We start from the raw sequence: 22,519 nt of genomic DNA, 5'->3' as shown, positions 1-22,519 counted from the left end.
GTACGAAGGGCTCCCTGGGAAGGCTTTTGGAAGTCTCCTTCCCAGCTCCATGCCTTGGCCTACCTACGCCCGGTTAAGTCAACAGGGCTGACGCTACCTTTCGTACACTTCCTCCGGGTTTTTAATGCGTTCTGGTCGGAAATGCCCTGCCTGGGGTTGTTTGCCTAGGAAAGGTGGCTGCTGATGTCTCCCCGAGATAAAGAACTCCAGCAAACACCTCGATCCACATCTGTGACGCCGTCGAATAAGACAGAACAACCCAATGACAACTAAGTGGTGCATCTAGTTGTCTGCGCCAACTTCGGACCTGCCTCCAGGTGTTTCGGACTCCAACTCCCACCATCCCCAACAGCCTCGGGTGCAGCTCGTGCCAGATAAAAACACCCAAAATGTTCTCTCCGTCGAGGATAAGGAAAGAGGCCGTGCTTGCTCAGCTGGCGCCCGCATCCATTTCTCGGCTCCATCAGATATGCAAAGTGCTCAGAGACATACGAAGGAGAGAGAAAGCGCCAGGCCCACACGGGAGGATGGAGCGTAATGAATAAATTGAGCTCCTCCGTACCTGTCATTTCTGGAGGAGCAACAAGGCGCAGACAGTGTAATCCGAGTTGGCAAGTGCTTTTACGAGGCTCCGATTATTGATCCTAGCACAAAGCGTCAGCCTCGTTGGCACTGCCAAGGAGCTTTTGGAGAATTATGATCTTTGGAAAGGCAAGACCGTGTTGGGAATCGTAACCTTTTGGAAAATGGCCTACATGACCAATGACCTCATCCAAGACGAAAACAAGGTCACAACAACCTCTGTTATAGAATTCCAATATGCTGATGATAACGTAGTCTGTGCGCATTCAGAAAAGGACCGACCAGGCCCTCCAGGTGTTTTGGACTTCAACTCCCACAATTCCTAACAGCCGGTAGGCTGTTAGGAATTGTGGGAGTTGAAGTCCAAAACACCTGGAGGGCCCAAGTTTGCCCATGCCTGGTCTACACTACTATATAACCCAGTTCAAAGCAGAAAATCTGGAATTATATATAGCAGGGTAGAAGGAGCCTCTGTCGCCGGAGACATCGCTGAGTGAAATACTTCCACGAGCAGGAGGCACACCTGCTGCTTTTAATTTGGGATAATTAATGTGCTGTGATTGTGTTGAGTTATAAATATCAAGCCAGAGTACTTGGTGCTATTTTAATCCGGCTGTTTCTACATCACTCTCTCAGAGGAGAGACCTCTAATAGTGATGTGTGCAGTATTTGTTTCATCTGTTTCATTTGTCTATTCGTTTAGTATCATCTATCTGGATGCATGAAACGAAAGATGCCGTTTTCGGACGAAACAAAAGGCGACACAAAAGAGAAAACTGATTTCATTTTCCTTTCGTTTCGGGCCGCGTAACAATAAGCAGGTACTGACAGAGGGTTGCTTCCCCATTACATTCGATGTGTGCCAATGGGTGTTAATAATAATATTAATAACAATAGTTACTCTGGGACCCTAAGCTGGGTCTGAGAGAGGGTTGCTTCCGCATGACGTCTGATGTGTGCCAATGGGTCTTAATAATAATATTAATAACAATAGTCATTCTGCGACCCTAAGCTGGGTCTGAGAGAGGTTTGCTTCCGCATGACATCCGATGTGTGCCATTGGGTGTTAATAATAATACTAATAACAATAGTTACTCTGGGACCCTAAGCTGGGTCTGAGAGAGGTTTACATCCGCATGACATCCGATGTGTGCCAATGGATGTTAATAATAATAGTAATATTAATAACAATAGTTACTCTGGGACCCTAAGCTGGGTCTGAGAGAGGGCTGCTTCCTCATGACATCTGATGTGTGCCAATGGGTGTTAATAATAATAATAACAACAACAATAACAACAACAAGTTATTTTGGGACCCTAAGCTGAGTCTGAGAGAGGTCTGCTTCCGCATGACATTCGATGTGTGCCAATGGGTGTTAATAATAATATTAATAACAATAGTTACTCTGGGACCCTAAGCTGGGTCTGAGAGAGGTTTGCTTCCGCATGACATCTGATGTGTGCCAATGGGTGTTAATAATAATAGTAATGTTAATAACAATAGTTATTCTGGGACCTTAAGCTGGGTCTGAGAGAGGTTTGCTTCCGCATGACATCCAATGTGTGTTAATAATAATAATAACAACAACAACAACAACAACAGTTATTTTGGGACCCTAAGCTGAGTCTGAGAGAGGGCTGCTTCCCCGTGATAGCTGATGTGTACCAATGTGTATTAATAATAATATTATTAATAATAACAATAGTATTCTAGGTCTGAAAATTTTCGGTTTTTCCGTAAGACAGATGAAAATTCTATTCGTATAGGCGCCCCATTTTCAGAAACGGGGACAAATACAAAACTGATACAAAACGAATGAAACAAAACAAAATGAACAGCGATTCCATACCAATGCACACCACTAATCTCTAACTCCCTTGAAGAAAGACTGGGGCCCATTCCTTGTCTTCTTCCAGCTATCCTCAACGGGTTAAACTTTCTGAAGTGTTAAGTGGCTGAGCATGTTTTAACCTCATTTGTTTCAGCGTGTCAAATGGTTTAAAGCGACCCCACTTTGTTTGATTGTAAGCCGGGAGCAGTCCTCAGGGGCAGGGTGCGGTGCAGGCGTTTGAATAATAACATCCATAATAAAATAGTTCTGGATTCCTGCACAACAGAAGTCTGGGCCGGATCCGTGCTGCCCTGAGTGGTGCCCGTGGGCCGGTGCCAGGAGCTGCTGGACCCCAGTGAGTTTCCAGGAAGGAGAGAAACAATTGGGGTGCAAAGGTGGTGCCAAGCTTTGGCACCGCAGAGAAAGAACAGAACCGACACTCCCACACACCAGACTGTCTGCGAAGGACGGCGGGCCCTTTCCATAAATTGTATGATTCTAGCATCTGGAGGGGCACAACTTTCCCAGCCCTTCACCCCGTCGGAAGACGTGTGCTTTTCAGCTTCAGAACAGACAAGCGTCTCAAGCTCTGAGGATGACCTGGGAAGGATTCCCACTGGACATTGCAGCACAACAACACACCTGGGACTCACTCTGGACCGTGCTCTGACTTACAAGAAGCACGGCTTGAATATTAAGACAGAAGAAGGGCCTGCCTCAAAGGAGCGTGCTTGCTCCATCAATGGTCAACAGAGAGTTTCATCTATGCTGACGATCGTGTCATCACTGCTCAAGCAGGGAGCTTGGAAAAGGTTGGATAGAAGCTCTCCGACAGGTGCTCTTACTGCATGGTCTGCATGGAGCGCCGTTACCTTCCCACCAGAGCAGTACCTATTGATCTACTCACATTTGCATGTTTTTGAACTGCTAAGTTGGCAGAAGCTGGGGCTAATAGCGGGAGCTCACCCGCTCCCCAGAATCGAACTGCCAACCTTCTGATCTGCACGTTCTGCAATTTAGCAGTTTAATTTGCCACACCACTGGGGGCTCCATGTATATGTATATGTATATGTATATGGCGATGGCCAACAGGAAGCTCTGGCGTGGTCTGGTCCATGAGGTCACAAAGAGTTGGAAGCAACTGAATGAATAAACAACATATTCATGCACTGCGCTGTGGCGCAGGCTGGTGAGCAGCCAGCTGCAGCCAGCTGCAACAAATCACTCTGACCAAGAGGTCATGACTTCGAGGTCGCTCGGAGCCTGCGTTTGTTTGTCTCTGTCTTTGTTCTATGTTAAGGCATTGAATGTTTGCCTTATATGTGCAATGTGATCCGCCCTGAGTCCCCTTCGGGGTGAGAAGGGTGGAATACTATAAATATATAAATAAATTATATACATACATACATACATACATACATATATATATATATATATATACACATACACATACATACACACACACACACACAGAGTAGAGTCTCACTTATCCAAGCCTCGCTTATCCAAGTTTCTGGATAATCCAAGCCATTTTTGCAGTCAATGTTTTCAATATATCGTGATATTTTGGTGCTAAATTCATAAATACCGTAATTACAACATAACATTACTGCGTATTGAACTACTTTTTCTGTCAAATTTGTTGTATAAAATGATGTTTTGGTGCTTAATTTGTAAAATCATAACCTAATTTGATGTTTAATAGGCTTTTCCTTAATCTTATTATCCAAGATATTTGCTTATCCAAGGTTCTGCCGGCCCGTTTAGCTTGGATAAGTGAGACTCTACTGTGTGTGTGTGTGTGTGTGTGTGTGTGTGTATACACACACACACACACACACACACACGCATATACAGTAGAGTCTCACTTATCCAACACTCACTTATCCAACGTTCTGGATTATCCAACGCATTTTTGTAGTCAATGTTTTCAATACATCATGATATTTTGGTGCTAAATTCATAAATACAGTAGTTACTACGTAGCATTACTGCATATTGAACTACTTTTTCTGTCAAATTTGTTGTATAACATGATGTTTTGGTGCTTAATTTGTAAAATCATAACTAATTTGATGTTTAATAGGCTTCTCCTTAATCTCCCCTTATTATCCAACATATTCACTTATCCAACATTCTGCCGGCCCGTTTATGTTGGATAAGTGAGACTCTACTGTATACATACACACACACAGCTTCATATCTTGGTACACAATGAGGAAATAAAGGCATTTAGAATTGCTGTCATGGATTTTTCGAAGCAACCTGGAAGAGCTCAGGCTAAACCGCTGCAGGAATGTGCGGCTAAACAACACACATATCTCCAGATGTGGCTCCAAGCTGTCTTTCCCATCAGCACCTGTTGGGCTTTTTTTTTCACCCAAAAATCCACACACACGAGAACTCGGACGGGAAAGCATCCACCCACGCTTCCTGAGCAGAGTTTTGCACCAGAACAGCTCACCAGCAAATGGTGGGAAAGGCCGGCAGGAGAGAAGGACAGAAACATAGAGTGTACCCAAAACCATCTTAGATGGTCAACTTGTAATATGCATTACTGTATTTGCAATTTTTAAGCTGTTTTTCAAAAATATTACTTTATTTGCACCCTTTCTCTCCAAATGTATTACATTTTGTAGCAAAAAAAAAAATTCGGTTTCGAGGTTTTGAAAATTGAAGTGCGCCTTATACTCGAGTCAATACGGCAATTGTTGCCATCCTGACACCACTCTGAGTTTGCTTGACCACAAGCTTGTGAAGTGTTGGAGAAATACACGGAGATCTCTAATATTTCCTAGGTCAACCAGGACTGACCCTACTTAGCTTGCAAAATCAGAAAATATTGGATTCGTTTAGCAGGGAAAATAGCGGTCCTCACCCTACAAATAATAATAATAATAATAATAATAATAATAATAATAATAGTATTTTTATACCCCGCCCCGTCTCCCCGAAGGGACTCGGGACGGCTTACATGGGGCCAAGCCCAGTCCACAATAAAAACAAAGCAATAAAAACAAATAATAACAATAAAAACCAGTCATAAAATCACATACAAGAACAAAAGGTAAAATCATGGATAAAATCTAGAGAAGACCTGGGCCAAAGTGCTAGTTTGTCAAATATTATATTTATATGTTTGTGAACCGGGAATGTCATGTTGCAACATGCACACAGGTCTGAAAGCCTTCCATCCGTTGAACACTAGTGATACACATGCTTTAATAAATAAATAAAATAAAGCAATATTTTCTGTGAATATTTTCACTGCTCGGAGACAATATCAGAGCTGAACAGCAACGACTCTAGTATTTCTGAAAAGCAAAATGCAACCCCAGGGAGGATGCAAATATAATCCCATTTTGTTTGTGTTTTCAATGGCCTCTTCCTTGGCATTTGGCGTCCTCTTTCCCTCCCTCCGCCCCTTTAAATAATCGTGAAGACAGTGACACCAGGTGGCAGCGAGGACGATGGGCACTCTTTTTTAAATGGTCAAGTAAGAAATAATGTAAACCTGACGTCTTGAGACCCTAATAAGCAAGCAGGAGCACGAATGCTCCCACGGATGAAATATTCAAGAATGGGATGTGAAACCACACTGTCATTGGGAAGCCTGGGAGCAAAGGGTGAGTAATAGACATGTCCAAAAATCGTTTTGAATTGTATATTGGAATTATTTCGGATTGTTCTCGCTTTTTGATACGCATTCCGAGACATTGTCTCACAGCGCAACCAGCAATGTAATTTGAACCATTGTTGGCCCATTCTCTAATTGTCTCTTAATGTTTCGTTAATTTTTTTCCCCCAATTTTTAAAAAATATATTTTTAAAAATATTTTTTTTTAAAAATTTTGTTTCTGAAACCTACCTTGAATGGGAGCTTAGCGCAGCCTAACATGGCTGCCGCTCCCCAGCCAATCAGAAGCTTCCACGATGGACGCAAAGGTGGGGGCTAGGGTTGATGAGGATAACTTAAGAAATGAGGGCGGGAGAGCCCTGTAAAAGTCCCCCCCCCCCTGGTTCCTTTATTTTTTTGGCAATTGCGCATGCGCGTCCGCCAATTTAGAAACATTTAGAATCATTACGAATTTTTGGAAATATCCGAAATTTTTGGGTGAAAAAATCGGAAATACTTTCTATATCGAAGTACCAGCGCCCCCTACTTTAGAAACGAGAATTGAAACATTTTTTTTCATCAATCGGACATGCCTAGTGAGTAACTCTGCCCCTATGAGTCCCTATGTTGGGGTGATGGGAGTTGCAGTCCAAAAGAAAAGTCTGGAGAGCCGCAGCCTGGTTGAAGCAAACGCTGACAGCTTAACCAAAGGTTGTAGAATTCATGCGCTACCAGCCGTCCCTCTCAAACATCCCTCCTTCGCACACGCAGGCACACTTTGCGCAGAGAAACACAGCACGGTCTCTGCGGTGACCAAATGCCTTAAAGATTCGGTTACGGCCGGTCTCAATACGGAGATGCAGCAGCTGACGGCATGTTATGGACGGTCTCTCTCTCTGGCTCCTACAGCTGTTGCCAGAACATTCAAAGGCCACCTTTGTTTCTGGAAATCTTAGAAACAGTGGCCTTTTTTTCTTACAAGGCCAAGGATAAGCCAGCTGCCACCTCACAAGATGCAATGCTGAGCAAAGGAAACAAAACACGTAGGCTGAACCTCTTAAGAAAGCCATCCAAGTAAACTGGGTATGGACAGCATCTTGCAACGTTCGCTTTGATAAATTAATTATGAGTGCACAGAAACAATGAGCTAAAACAAAAGTTGGCATCAGATGTGTTTTTCCTGTCCAGGGGAGGCTGATTTCCTCCTACACAATGTCAGGCACATAGGCTAGAAGCCTGAGCACAGATTTGGAGTAGTTTTCTGTAGTTTGTAGTACAGGATCTATTTAATCAGCTGCTTCATATCCTTTTCTAATCAGACTTCTAAACTCAACTCATCTGATTAATGGGTCCCTCCCTCCATGAGGACCAGGACCCATGGATTCATCCAACATAATATGCCCTCACTCTTTGAGAATCTTGTAGGCCAGGCATCAGCAAATTTGGGCCCTCCAGATGTTTTGGACTTCAACTCTCACAATTCCTGGCCTCAAACCATTTCCTTTTCCCCCTCAATTGCTTAAGCATGGGTTACTGACGCCACAGGTACCATCCAATCAATACTACACATACTTGGTTTCTGCTAGAAATTCACAAAACTGGATTTTCTGGAGCTGAGCCCAATACAGCAAATTGTTCGCTTGAACCATTACAATGAGTATACTTTCAGAATGGTTGTGGCGCAGCTGGTTAGTAGCCAGCTGCAATAAATGACTTCTGACTGAGATCGAAGTCCGGGTTGGATTGAGCTCCCGACCATTAATAATAGCCTAGCTCACTGTTGACCTAAGCAGCTCGAAAGACAGTTGCATCTGTCGAGTAGAAAATATAGGTACTGCTTTATGCGGGGAGGCTAATTTAACTAATTTACGAAACCATAAAGTAAGTAAGTAAGTAAGTAAAAATTTATTTGTATACCGCCCTCTCTCCCAAGAGGGACTCAGGGTGGTTTCCAATATAATATAAAAACTTCCAGCAGCGTGCAGAAAAGAATGAGGAAGTACTCCATCAAGGACTCGGTTTCACAAGTGGACGGTGAAGCGGCAGCTCACCCTGTGGCCGGAATCGAGCATACCCTCATGAAGCCGGAAGCTGGAAAATGTTAAATTGCCTCTGTGTCTGTCTATATATGTCGTCTGTCTAATGGCATTGAACGTTTGCCATGTCTATGTGCATTGTGATCCGGGGTGAGAAGGATGGAATATAAATACTACAAATAAATACATAAATAAATAACAATAAACAATAACATAAACCATAAGGAAGGCATTGTCTCATACCTTCTCTCGTTGTCATCCAGGTGAGCAAAGAGGACATTTTTGGAGATGGCCTTGGCCAAAGCGGTCATCGTTTTATAGTCCTTGGGAATGACCTGAGGAAGAGGAAGAGGAGGAGGAAGGACAGGTAAAAAAATAGGTTCAGTCAAATGCTTTGCCATGAACAATTAGTCTTGACAATGGGGAGGGATCCTGAGAATTTCTATGGCAATCTGTAACTATGATGTAGACGGGAAGACGTTGCAAAGGACATTGTGGTTTATAGTAGTAGTATATTAGCAGTCTCCAATCTCACATTGGGGTATTATTATTATTATTATTATTATTATTATTATTATTATTATTATTATTATTATTTCTCCCATTCAGACTTTCAACTAGTGGCAGATGGTATGTTCTACGTTCATGGGGCAATATTATTACCCATATTATTTGTATTACTTTTTCTTTAATACTGTTTTAGGGGAAATCCTTAGGAAAGCAGATAAATGACATTCTTAGAAACAGCTTTGAAAAGAGATTAGAAAACATGACTCATCGGCACAGCATCTACTCTTCATTTTTTCAGCATCATTGAACTCTCATGATCTCCTCTTCCCACAAAACCAGCTAGTTAGAGGTCACTACAATGCTTGCAACTCAACATTTCCATCAGTTATGGTTTTCTCAGTCTTGCAAGAAAATTAGGAAGACAAAATAAGGGTTAGGAAGCAGGAAAGAGAACAAGATACACAGCCCGGAATTGCACGGAACACAGGCGTGAAAGAAGCTTGGAAAAAGGAGACTGTTTGGAAGATAGCGTTCAGCACCTTGGAGAATCCATTCAAGATTCAGCACCTTGGAGAATCCATTCAAGATTCAGCACCTTGGAGAGCTCCATTCAAGATTCAGCACCTTGGAGAGCTCCATTCAAGTTGGCTTTATCTCCTTCCCAATGGCATCAAAGCCATTGGCCACTATTGGGATTCATACTACTTGCATTATGATGCCACTTAAACTGCTATGTTTCCCTTCTAAGGCTTTATGGATGAGTAATTGGGATTCTCAGATACAGAGTAATGCCTTGCCTTACTACAAACACCAACATTCCATAGGAAACAACCATGGACCCTATCCCACTATTATTTGTTGCACTATTAGTTATCCATCTATTATTCCACTGTAGCTGCCATTGCCATATCATACAGGATACTGGGATTTGCAGTTTAGAGAGGGGCATTCAGCGTTGTCAGTGACAATGTTCTTGCTTGGGTCTCACCAAACTACAAACCCTAAGATCGCACAGAACGTTGCCATTCTGGAGCAATAATTATAATTATTAAGTATTAAGGAAGCTCTTCTTTTCTTTCCTCTTTTTCCCTCGTACACGGGTGAACTTTCCTTCCCAGTGAAATCACAGAGGGCCACTTCACCTAGCAACAGCCTTTGTGTGCACACAGGCCTACTTTGGTTTTTATAGAGAGAGATAATTAATTTTTTTTCAAAAACTCCCAAATTTTGGATCTGGTGACTGTGAACGTCCACCCACATTCCCAATTATTTATTATTTATTTATTTGCAGCATTTATATTCCGCCCTTCTTTCTCACCCCGAAGGGGACTCGGAGCGGATCACATTGAACACATAGAGACGAACATTCAATGCCTTAACATAGAACAAAGACAGAGACAAGACGCAGGCACGGGCTGGCCTCGAACTCATGACCTCTTGGTCAGAGTGATTTGTTGCAGCTGGCTTGCTATCCAGCCTGCGCCACAGCCCGGCCCCAACCTTCTTATTTACAGATGCGTGTCTTGGCCAAAATGAAATCATATCTGCGTGTAGTGTAGTCCCGATTCTGAGAAATAAGGGATGCAGGGAATTACCTTCCTGACGTAAGAAACGGCATCCTCTTCGGTGTAGACTTCGGCGCTGACTCCCCCCCTTCGGTGCCGCGCCTTGACCGCCGGGTTCGGAGGCGGAGGAGAGATTTCATCGTCGTGCGAATCCGACTGGGAGTTGGATTTCTGGCAAGCCAGGATCTGTTTGCATTCTTCCTGTAAGGAAGCAAAAGAGCGAGCGGTTAGAGATACACTCAATGCACTGAGTAGACTTGATAGGAAAAGAGAATTACAGGCCTATTGAGATTCGCTTCTAGAAAAGAGCTCGGCACTAAACGACATTCATTGCTACACAGTACGATACACTGAATACACCGCCTTGTCCATTCCTAGAACAGAGTTAATACTGAAACGCATTTGCTCTTAGAAGAGTCTTACTCACTGAATGTATCAGACACAGTCAATGCTGGAATAAACTGTAAGTTTATGATATAGGTATACCAACCGAAAACACAACACATGCAAAGCCAAACAAAACTCTCCGGACCCGCAAATCCACTCAGTGTGAAAACACTTGGAAATAAATCCTCCAAAGCATATCGGTACCTCGATTGCTGAAGTCAATGCCTGCTGACCAACAAAATCAACCACATTTCGGAAATCACAGACCACCGGTTGGCAGGTAAGACGGAGCTCAAGCCAACGATGGGAGGAACCTGTGCGTACCTGGATCATTCCTGCCCGACATTTGATTCTGCAAATGCATCAGCGCCGGTAAAACTCCCTCTACGGCTCCATCACCCAATAGAAATGACACAACATTTTCAAACTCTCCGGATCCAGAAATGCCCGGCTTCCTGAGCGACTCATCTCGGCTGCTGCATTTAGAAGCACTGAGGCACGCACTTGTACCGAGTCGATGTGGGCTGGTTTGAGAACACTGTTTTCAATCTATGTCATAAATATTTTTTAATACAAATCAATCCCATGACTTTTCAGTGGACTGTTCTGGCTGCTAATAAAGCATACTTCAACGCTGCTTTCTTGCAATTGACTTCCTTTTTGCTAGTACTCAGTCTCATTGATCACATTTTTTGTTCTCACAAACTCACTCCTTAGATCAGGCATGGGCAAACTTGGGTCCTCCAGGTGTTTTGGACTTCAGTGCCCATCATTCCTAACAGCCTCGGGCCCCTTCCTTTGCACAAGGGGGAAAAGACCCAAGATGTGCACAGCAACACACCATTGCCTGATCTAACCCTTTCAGTAAACAACCCGGTGATTTAAGGTCCACAAACTATGTAGCCATGCCTTTGACACTTGCTCTGTTTCAAGGATTTCTCACTGATTTCTCAGGAATTCTCTGTGACCTCCGTAATCTCACTCCTCTTCCCATAAATCCAGTCTTATACTCCTAAGTTATTCCCCAGAGAAAATATATTTCTCTCCCAGCTCATTATCTTCTGTTGCCAAGCAATGACCAGGGGAAAGGTCCTCCATATCTTCTCATGCAAAAGCATCTCCATCTTTGTAGCTGCAAAGCCAGTCAATGCTAATCAAGGTGACCAAGGTCAACATTCACACCTGCCTCCAACAGACAAGAGTTCTTTCTCCCACCCTGGGCATTATTCCACAGGTATATAAACTCCACTTGCCTCATTTCCAACAGACCCCACAGAGGATGCCTGCCATAGATGTGGGTGAAACGTCAGGAAAGAATGTTTCTGGGACACCGCCATACAGCCCAGAAAACTCACAGCAAGCCAGTGATTCTGGCCATGAAAGTCTTTAATGATACATTAAGAATATAGTGATCTGGATTTGTAACTGTGTCCATTTTAATAGAATTGTTTTTGGTTCTGTCTTATGATGTTGTTTATTATGTTTACTATGTTTAACTTTGTTGCGTGATGTTTTTGACAACTGAATGTTTTTCGTACACATGTTGGAAACCGCCCTGAGTCCTCTCGGGGAAATGGAATGGTATATAAATTAAATTGTTGTTATTATTATTATTATTATTATTATTATTATTATTATTATTGTGGTGGTGGTGTTGGGAGCCCCCAGTGGCGCAGTGTATTAAAGTGCTGAGCTGCTGAACTTTTGGACCAAAAGATCGCAGGTTCGAATCCGAGGAGCGGGGTGAGCTCCCACTACTAGCCCCAGCTTCTACCAACCTAGCAGTCTGAAAACATGCAAATGCGAGTAGATCAATAGGTACCACTCTGGCAAAGCTATGATTCTTGCAGGGAAGGCAGTAATAGCTTGGGGCTGGAGAGACGAAAAAAAAGTGGAATATGGTGAATTGGAATAATTATTTGTTTGACCAGGTCCAATCAGAAATTATTGCAAATGTAACCTCTGAGGATAAGAAGGAAGATAAAATGAGGAAAATTAAAGAGAAATGGACAAAGTATTCGGATTGGATAAAAAGTGGCGAAGCCAATGTAACTATTGTACAGAAATGGGAAAAGTTGTGCTCATGGATGGAGTTAAATTTCTAATGGAATTGTGGTAAGGGGTAGGGGGGAAATGAATACAATGATGATATATTAGATATGTGAGTAGACAATATAGAAGGGAAGAGGATGGAGAAATGTGATAACAGATAAATGATGTGCAGGTATGAACATTTGTATTAAATGTGCAATATACTCACAACATGAAATATAAGATAATATCAATAAAAATATATATATTTTAAAAAATAGGTACCACTCTGGCAGGAAGGTAAGGGCACTCCATGCAGTCATGCCAGTGGCCACATTTACCGTGTTTCCCCAAAAATAAGACAGTGTCTTATATTAATTTTTGCTCCCAAAGGTGCGCTATGTCTTATTTTCAGGGGATGTCTTGTTTTTCCATGAAGAAGAATTCACATTTATTGTTGAACAAAAAATGAACATTATATATTGTACAGTAGTCGTCATCACAAACCAGCATAACCAGACAAACTGTGAATTCTTGTTATTACCATTATTTCCATGTACAACACTCTATGGTACATACATTTACCAATCCCACATGCTCTGGTGTTCTGTTTGGCGGGCATGCTTCCAAACACAAACTTTGCTAGGTCTTACTTTCAGGGGAGGCCTTATATTTAGCAATCCAGCAAAACCTCTACTAGGTCTTATTTTCTGGGGATGTCTTATTTTCGGGGAAACAGGGTACCTGTCTACCACAGCGTTGTCATTGCACCACTACCTCTGCTGCTTTACTCCCCCCGATGAGGACTCACCTCTTTCTTTGGACCCTGGTCCCTTGGTGCTCCTGTGACCTGCGCACAATCCGCCAAGGTTGTCTCTTCCCAGTGAGGTCCGTTGACCTGCATGGAGCCCGTCAAGGTCTTCCCGCTGGTGAGGCTCATGCACCCGGTGATTCTCTCCCCTGCCTTCCCTTGGACCTGCATGGAAGCCAGTGCCGTCTCCTTGCCGTCACTGGAAGGTCCTCTGATCTGCATGGTCCCCACCAAGGGGTTGTTCCCCACTTGGAGCTGCATGCAACCGGTGAAGCTCTTCTCGGCGTGGCCACCTGGGCTCCCCGGGACCTGCATGTTGCCCCCCGCCGCCCCCTGCTCGCCATCCTTCGAAGGCCCGCTGATCTGCACGGAGCCCATCAAGGGATTGTTCCCTCCCTTGAGGTGCAGGGAGCCCGTGACCCTCTTCCCCGCGGCCCCTTGGACCTGGATGGAGCCCACTGGGGCCTCTTCGGCGTTACTGGAAGGTCCCCTGATCTGCGTGGAAGCAGCCGGAGCCCTTCCTGGGCTGGCACTTGACTCTCCTCTCACTTTCTCAGAACCCTCCGCTTGCCTCTCTCCATCTCTGCCTGGTGTTTCGTCGGATGACAAAGAGTCTGCTCTTGACATCCTCCTTGTTCATGCTGATCTCGGCTCCTCAGGGCTTGACATTTTCATGGAGGACATGACAGTTGCAAAAGGGAAGAGAAAGAGGTCTCAAAACTTATATCTTGGAACGAGATGTCGTTGGCCGTTGCCTTCCCTACTACGCCATAATACCCTTGTTAGCAACGAAGGCCCCTTCGACACTGCCGCATAAAATCCAGAGTATCTGCTCTGAGCTGGATCACGCAGCAGTGTAGACTCATATAATCCAGTTCAGAGGAGATAGCATGGAAGATCTACTTTGACAAGGAGCCAAGGACATAAAAATGGGTTTACTCTCAACTTGGCAAACAATAGAATCATAGAATCATAGAATCATAGAATAGTAGAGTTGGAAGAGACCACATGGGCCATCTAGTCCAACCCCCCGCTAAGAAGCAGGAAATCGCATTCAAAGCACCCCCGACAGATGGCCATCCAGCCTCTGCTTAAAAGCCTCCAAAGAAGGAGCCTCCACCACGGCCCGGGGGAGAGAGTTCCACTGCCGAACAGCCCTCACACTGAGGAAGTTCTTCCTGATGTTCAGGTGGAATCTCCTTCCTTTCCTGTAGTTTGAAGCCATTCTTCCATTGTGTCCTAGTCTGCAGGGCAGCAGAAAATAAGCTTGCTCCCTCCTCCCTATGACTTCCCCTCACATATTTGTACATGGCTATCATGTCTCCTCTCAGCCTTCTCTTCTGCAGGCTAAACATGCCCAGCTCTTTAAGCCTCTCCTCATAGGGCTTGTTCTCCAGACCCTTAATCATTTTAGTTGCCCTCCTCTGGACGCTTTCCAGCTTGTCAGCATCTCCCTTCATCTGCGGTGCCCAAAACTGGACACAGTATTCCAGGTGTGGTCTGACCAAGGCAGAATAGAGGGGGAGCAGGACTTCCCTGGATCTAGACGTTATTCCCCTATTGATGCAGGCCAAAATCCCATTGGCTTTTTTAGCTGCCGCATCACATTGTAGGCTCATGTTTAACTTGTTGTCCACGAGGACTCCAAGATCTTTTTCGCACACACTGCTGTCAAGCCAGGCGTCCCCCATTCTGTATCTTTGATTTCCATTTTTTCTGCCGAGGTCCAAGCATCTTTCCTAGTCATGTTGGGACACAAAGGAAGGACTCCTGAAACTTCTCCTCTCAAGAAAAAGGCACAGTTCTCCTCCTAGTATGGAGCTTGCACTGTGCATTGCACATATTAAGGGTAATTGCAGCTGGTAAACTGGCTGGGATTTCTGGGAGTTGTAGGCCAAAAACATCTGGGGACCCTAGGTTGAGAACCACTGTCCTAGACAAACTTGTGTCAATTTTCATCCCATTTCGCTATCTGCCTTCTATGGATGGTCAACTTCAGGCCCTCCAGATGATGTCAGACCATGCCAATCTAGTCCATGGTAAGGAATGATAGGAGTTGCAACTTCCAAGAACATCAAAAGTGCTTAAAGTTGCCCACCCTCACTTTAACCTAAGCTTTCCCCATTGATATCTGGGTCCTTCAAGCCAACACAACAACTCCCAACCTGAAATTACCATCAAGAGCTGGGATCTTGAGGAGAGCTTCATTAATTCTATTTCATGCAGACATCCTTGCATTGGGATGTCGTAGAGTTTCTCAAGAGGAGGAGAAACCCTTCTATAGAAGTTCATAAGTGGCCATGTTGACCACGAGACCGATTGGCTGAAGTCTTCATGGATTAAGTTCTAGGTCACAATCCAAGCCCTCCTGTTGTTATGGCCACAAGTTAGAAGCCACGTGGCACATGTAACAATGCTGCTTGCAATGGGTTACAAAGGTTCCAGGGTCTGGCCGTGACAGGCGGAAGGTGCTCTTTCCCAAAACAGACCTTGCTTTACGTTGGAAGCAATCTCCTCGTTGTTGCTTCTTCTCCACCAAAGTGACCCTTGGAAGGCCTCCGTTCCAGCTTCCTTGGCTTCGCTCGCTGTCAGGCACAAAAAGCTGCCTCTTTTCCCAGCCTTTCATAACCCATTTAGCCGAACAGAGCTGCCGTCATTTCTACATGGCAAGCTTTTCATGCAAAATTTATACCCCTGTCTCCGAAGAGGTGTCTTTCATGATGCATTAAGCTGTAACGTCAAGCTAAGCTGCTCCAGACACAACGTGCTGCCACGCTTCCTGCGCAGAAATGTCAAGGACTAATGAGGCAAGGCGGCAACGACTAGGAGGAGAGGGTTCAAATTTACAACGAGTCTCTGTCACACATACAGGAGTGTACTACATATCTCCTTTGCGCTTGAGGATGTTGGATTTGAGGCCTTCCATCCATTCTTAAGACTTCATCCCGCTCCTTCCTCACTACAGTCAAGGTTGGATGAGACTGCTGGGTGTTGAAGTGCAAAACACTTCCGATCTCCACCACACTCTTAATTCCTTTAGGGAAACTATCAACGGAAAGAGGAACCAAAAGACAGATTCTCACACTTCCCTCATCCTCCTTTTTTTCGCAGGCATTAACTTTTCAGCATTTGCACCATTGCTTGCTGGCAACTTGTCAAAGTCATAAGAAACAAAGATTTCTTTCTCCTGAACAGTAGATAACTCTGCCTTTGGCATTTCTCAAAATGTGTTTTGGAAACCCGGAGGGCAGAGTGGATTATTGTTGTGCCTTGTTTATATAACATCCGCCCATTGGCTCAGATACAGGTGAGGTCGGGAGACACAACAGGAAGGAATACCAGTGAATTTCAAAATGATCCACAGTGTTGTGGTCTGCGCTTGGCCATTTTGTTGAGAATACTTGAATCATAAACCTGAGAGCAGAGACAGCCAAGAGATCCATCCCATACGGCAATGTTGTCTCCTCTGAGAGGTGTGAAGCCAACACACTTAATTTAAGTCCATCTAAACAGCCATGAAATCATGCCGAATGCACCTGTTCCTCTGGGTCTTATCACGGATTCTCTCAGAATGTCTAATTAGTCTATTTTTTCACTCCCTCCATCCTCAAGCCTAATCTGGTTTCTCAGGAAAAGACTGTTTCTCAAGAAGAATGGACCTTTCACTTCTTTCACTTTCCCCGGTTGCCTGGAAACTATCACAGGAATCCAAAACATCTCTTCTAACACTGACAGACTCCTTACTTTGAAACCCATAAAACCCGTTGTCCTCTGAAATGTCAGAAAAATCCTCCACCGCAGGTACAGGTGAAGCCAGGCGACACGTAAGAAGGAATACCAGGGAATTTCAAAATGACCCACAGTGTTGGGGTCTGTGCTTGGCCATTTTGTTGAGAATACTTGAATCATAAACCTGAGAGCAGAGACAGCCAAGAGATCCATCCCATATGGCAACGTTGTCTCCTCTGAGATGTGTGAAGCCAACACACTCAATTTAAGCCCATCCAAGCTGCCATGAAATCATGCCGAATGCACCTGTTCCTCAGGGTCTTATCATGAATTCTCTCAGAACATCTAAGTAGTCTATTTTTTCACTCCCTCCATTCTGAAGCCTAATCTGGTTTCTCAGGAAAAAGCTGTTTCTCAAGAGCCATGGGAACAATCACAGGAATCCAAAACATCAGCCTCATCTGCCTGCAATTCTCTCCTAACACCGACAGATTCTGAAACCCATAAAACCCGTTGTCCTCTGAAATGTCAGAAAAATCCTCCACTGCAGGTACAGGTGAAGCCAGGCGACATGTAAGAAGGAATACCAGTGAATATCAAATTTTGTTGGTTGGGTAGTGACTGTATGTTTCCCAGCAATTGCAATTCCTTCTTCAGCAAACAGCGGGAACTGAATCACTGGAAGTCGGAGGAAAAGCAAGAGCCGTGTACAATACATTAAAGACACAGAGCAAGCCTAAGACAATGTGCTGCCTGGGGTAAAGGACATCCCGCCGTCCTCGTTCCAAATTTAGTTCAGTGCTGGTGATGGAATAATGTTCCTTTCCACAGTTAATGAAGCAGGCAAGTTTAGAGAGCTCCAAGGTCATATCTGCCTCCAGAGAAAGACTCATTGGGATGTGACAAGGACAAGAGAGAAGATGTTTCCATTGCCTTCCCATCAAGGCAATAGCTTCTTCTATGGGCCAACTTCAACCCTCCCTCCAGGTGTTTTGGACTCCAACTCCCACCATTCCTAACAGCCTCAGGCCCTTTCCTTTTCCCCCTCAGCCGCTTAAGCATGTGGTGTGGGAAGGGTTATAGACATTTGATTGTACTGAGCATGTTCAGACACAGAACTCCATTTTGTAGTCAGTCTGCTTTACACCTCAGTGGAGGTGGATGCATGCCGCTTAACCGGCTGAGAGGGAAAAGGCTGTTAGGAATGGTGGGAGTTGGAGTCCAAAACACCTGGAGGGCCATACTTTGTCCATGCCTGGTCTGCACTGCAATATAATCTAGTTCAAAGCAGTAATCTAGATCTTATATGGCAGTGTAGATGGGTCCTGGGTTAGATCTTATGGATCTCGATCCATGGAAGCTTCATGATTTGGATGATGTTGTGATGTTATGCCAAGACTCGAAGACCACTGACCTTCTCCAGTTTCTCAAAGTGTTCCCGCAAGAACTTCATCGGCCGGTCGGGCTTGGCGATGCAGAGGTTCACGATGCACTCCTTCAGGATCTGCTGGATGTTGTGCTTCTGGACGTAGAGCTCGCAGCCCTTGAGGCTCTCGTCGTCTTCCAAGTTGCAAGAGGACGAAGTGGCCATCGTTGTGATTGTAAACACGCCACACACCTAGACGAAGGATTTAAAAATGCCATGTCGATGAAAGGGGAGAGGGGAGTCGTTCTCCAAACACAAGTTACAAACAAGAGAGGTTCTTAAATTGTAACTCCAGCCAAATACATAAAGTAGAGTCTCACTTATCCAACATAAACGGGCCGGCAGAACGTTGGATAAGCGAATATGTTGGATAATAAGGAGAGATTAAGGAGAAGCCTATTAGACATCAAATTAGGTTATGATTTTACAAATTAAGCACCAAAACATCATGTTATACAACAAATTTGACAGAAAAAGTAGTTCAATACGCAGTAATGTTATGTTGTAATTACTGTATTTACGAATTTAGCACCAAAATATCACGATGTATTGAAAACATTGACTACAAAAATGCGTTGGATAATCCAGAATGTTGGATAAGCGAATGCGTTGGATAATCCAGAATGTTGGATAAGCGAATGTTGGATAAGTGAGACTCTACTGTAGATCTAACAATCTATATACTGTCTATACTCGAATATAAGCCGAGACACCTAATTTTACCACAAAAAAACTAGGAAAACATTTGTTAATGTGGAATTTGTGTATTGATAGTATTTAAATGCAATTTGTGCCATGCTTGTATTGCAACTGATTGCATCATCCAGAATATACCATAGTGTGGAAAGAGTTAATTGCCAAAAAGCTATGATGACCTTGATGTGTGGCTGGAACTAGGGAGTATCCAGGCACAAGTGTTTGTGCATAACAATTGCATCATTTCAGTTCAGTTCTGTTCAGTTGAGTTCTGTCTGCCTAGAGTTTGAGTCAAGTTCTGTTGGAGAACAGAACAGTCCTGTGTTCATCTGTTGTCTGCAAGTCTGTTTGTGTTGATCACTGCTGCATACAGTAAAACTTTGTAAATAGTTTTACCAACGTCTCTGAGTGTCTCTTCGTTCTGCGCTCCACTGCTTCCATCCAACTACTGCTGCGCTGCAAATACTCTGACAACATTGACTCCAATATAAACCGAGGGTGGTAAATTTCAGAAATAAAAATAGATACCAATAAAATTACATTAATTGAGGCATCAGTAGGTTAAATGCTTTTGAATATTTACATAAAACTCAAATTTATGATAAGACTGCCCAACTCTGATCAAATCATTATTCCCATCTTCTTCAATGTAAATGTGCTTATGTATCCTTTTAATAAGAATAGAGTAAAATAATACATGTAACAATAATTTCCTCAAAAGAAATCAATATGTATTTTATTTGACGTTGCTTTGCAACATTATGTCCAGGCACAATGTTACTGATACACTGATTTTGCCTCTTTATCAAGAGGACCTGGAAACGGAGATGCCTGGGAAATGACCCGTGGCAATGGGAAACCTGTGATGCTCCACCTGCACACCTTTGTCGATGGGAAATCAATTTGGAACAAGAGTGAGGATGATACCCGAAGAATTACACACAATTACAGCAGCACACAAAGGAGGGAAACGCTTTTGGACACATTTCCTTGGAAGATGCATCAATACTTCAGAGCGTGGGTTGCAGCATCTTATAACAATGTTTGGATCTTTTCCATCGGGAACTATTACGATTTGCAAGGGAGGGAAAAAGCAATTTCTGCAACGCCTTGAGCATCCCGAAAGCATCCTTTCCAGCCTTTTCTATGGAGCGAGGGAATGTCTTGCCCCGCTTCCCGGCATCCCCATCAGCAACAGCCTTTTGTGCTGCTGAACTCCATCCCAGCCATTGTTGGGAAGAAGGACAGCTCCTGAACGCGAGCACAAAAGGATGGAGACTGAGCTGGGAGTAAGCAAGGGAGAGCACTGGATGTGCAGCCAGTAGCAAAGGCTCTCGCGTATATAAATACCTGGGAGCTTGGATCCGAGACAGTCGGCAGCGAGCGACGCGCGGCCTCTTCCTCTTTGCGCAGTGCAGCCTCCTCTTCCTCCTCTTCCTCCTCCAATAGCCAAGCCGGATGCTCGTGGTTCTCCCTCTTGACACCCCTCTTCCTGCCTTTCCAGCTAAAGGAAGGAAGAAAAGAAGGGAGAAGGAGAAAGGGACGTGCACCCACCCCCAGATGCCTCGGCTTCTCTCCTTCCGCCACTCCGGTTCTGGCACTCCTCGCACACAAAGCGTGAAAGGCACAATCCGCCGGGAGATCTGTACACACAGGAAGGCCCTGCCACTGTCACTCAGGAGCAGGCTCGGCCTCCCTCTTCCTCCCGGAGAAAAGATACAGAGATACAGAGACACACAACACATCCTATGGGATGCTGGCGGTTCAGAGGCATCCTCACCTGCGCTCACCTGCCAGATCCGTCTCTTGAATTCTCCGGCTCTTTGAATTCTGTGGCACCAGCTACACTGAGCACTGAATGCAGCAGGAAGGCAGAGTCAAGGTGCAGCAGAGATATAGATAGATAGATAGATAGATAGATAGATAGATAGATAGATAGATAGATAGAGATAGATAGATAGATAGATACACACACACACACATACACACACACACACACACACACACACACACACACACACACACACAGAGTAGAGTCTCACTTATCCAACATAAACAGGCCGGCAGAATGTTGGATAAGCGAATATGTTGGATAATAAGGAGGGATTAAGGAAAAGCCTATTAAACATCAAGTTAGGTTATGATTTTACGAATTAAGCACCAAAACATAGAATCATAGAATCATAGAATAGTAGAGTTGGAAGAGACCACATGGACCATCTAGTCCAACCCCCTGCTAAGAAGCAGGAAATCGCATTCAAAGCACCCCCGACAGATGGCCATCCAGCCTCTGCTTAAAAGCCTCCAAGGAAGGAGCCTCCACCACGGCCCCGGGGAGAGAGTTCCACTGGTGAACAGCCCTTCTCACAGTGAGGAAGTTCTTCCTGATGTTCAGGTGGAATCTCCTTTCCTGTAGTTTGAAGCCATTGTTCCCTTGCATCCTAGTCTCCAAGACTTGCTCCCTCCTCCCTATGACTTCCCTTCACGTATTTGTACATGACTATCATGTCTCCTCTCAGCCTTCTCTTCTGCAGGCTAAACATGCCCAGCTCTTTAAGCCGCTCCTCATAGAGCTTGTTCTCCAGACCCTTAATCATTTTAGTCGCCCTCCTCTGGACGCTTTCCAGCTTGTCAACATCTCCCTTCAACTGTGGTGCCCAAAATTGGACACAGTGTGATTCCAGGTGTGGTCTGACCAAGGCAGAATAGAGGGGGGGTTATACAACAAATTTGACAGAAAAAGCAATTCAGTACGCAGTAATGTTATGTTGTAATTACTGTATTTACGAATTTAGTACCAAAATATCACGATATATTGAAAACATTGACTACAAAAATGGCTTGGATAATCCAGAAGAGACTCTACTCTGTGTGTGTGTGTGTGTGTATATATAAAGGTAAAGGTTTTCCCTTGACATTAAGTCCAGTCGTGTCTGACTCTGAGGGTTGGTGCTCATCTCCATTTCTAAGCCAAAGAGCCGGCGTTGTCCGTAGACACCTCCAAGGTCATGTGGCCACAGGCATGACTGCATGGAGTGCCAATGTTACCTTCCTGCCGGAGCGGTACCTATTGATCTACTCGCATTTGCATGTTTTCGAACTGCTAGGTTGGCAGAAGCTGGGGCTAACAGCGGGTGCTCATTCTGCTATATATAAAAATAATAATAAACTTTATTTTTATATCCCGCCCCATTTCCCCGAAGGGACTCGGGGCAGCTCACAACAGGGACAAGCCCGAAACAACGACACAACATATTTGACAAAAACTTAAAACATTTCAACGATACACAAAATAAAA

The 22,519-nt window shown here is 44.3% G+C and overlaps 1 protein-coding gene across 2 annotated transcripts in view; it reads right to left on the bottom strand.

Annotated features, from left to right (window-relative positions):
* prkar1b (protein kinase cAMP-dependent type I regulatory subunit beta) overlaps positions 1-20,992 on the bottom strand; it is a 57,835-nt gene extending 36,843 nt beyond the window's left edge. The window contains exons 1-4 of one of the 2 annotated variants that reach the window (XM_003226512.4): positions 20,572-20,992; positions 18,514-18,717; positions 10,172-10,342; positions 8,310-8,401 (exon numbers count right to left, since the gene is read on the bottom strand). In XM_003226512.4, the coding sequence (XP_003226560.1) occupies positions 8,310-8,401; positions 10,172-10,342; positions 18,514-18,690 (440 nt within the window). In that variant the 5' untranslated portion in view covers positions 18,691-18,717; positions 20,572-20,992. Of the gene's footprint in view, positions 1-8,309; positions 8,402-10,171; positions 10,343-13,370; positions 14,032-15,545; positions 15,705-18,513; positions 18,718-20,571 lie in introns of those variants that run through there. The other variant, XM_062964461.1, reaches the window with a different exon arrangement.
* Between the last annotated feature and the right edge of the window lie 1,527 nt (positions 20,993-22,519).

Source organism: Anolis carolinensis, unplaced genomic scaffold (assembly GCF_035594765.1).
Source record: "Anolis carolinensis isolate JA03-04 unplaced genomic scaffold, rAnoCar3.1.pri scaffold_13, whole genome shotgun sequence".
Lineage (NCBI taxonomy): Eukaryota > Metazoa > Chordata > Lepidosauria > Squamata > Dactyloidae > Anolis > Anolis carolinensis.
This window is presented reverse-complemented; position numbering and strand designations above follow the sequence as displayed.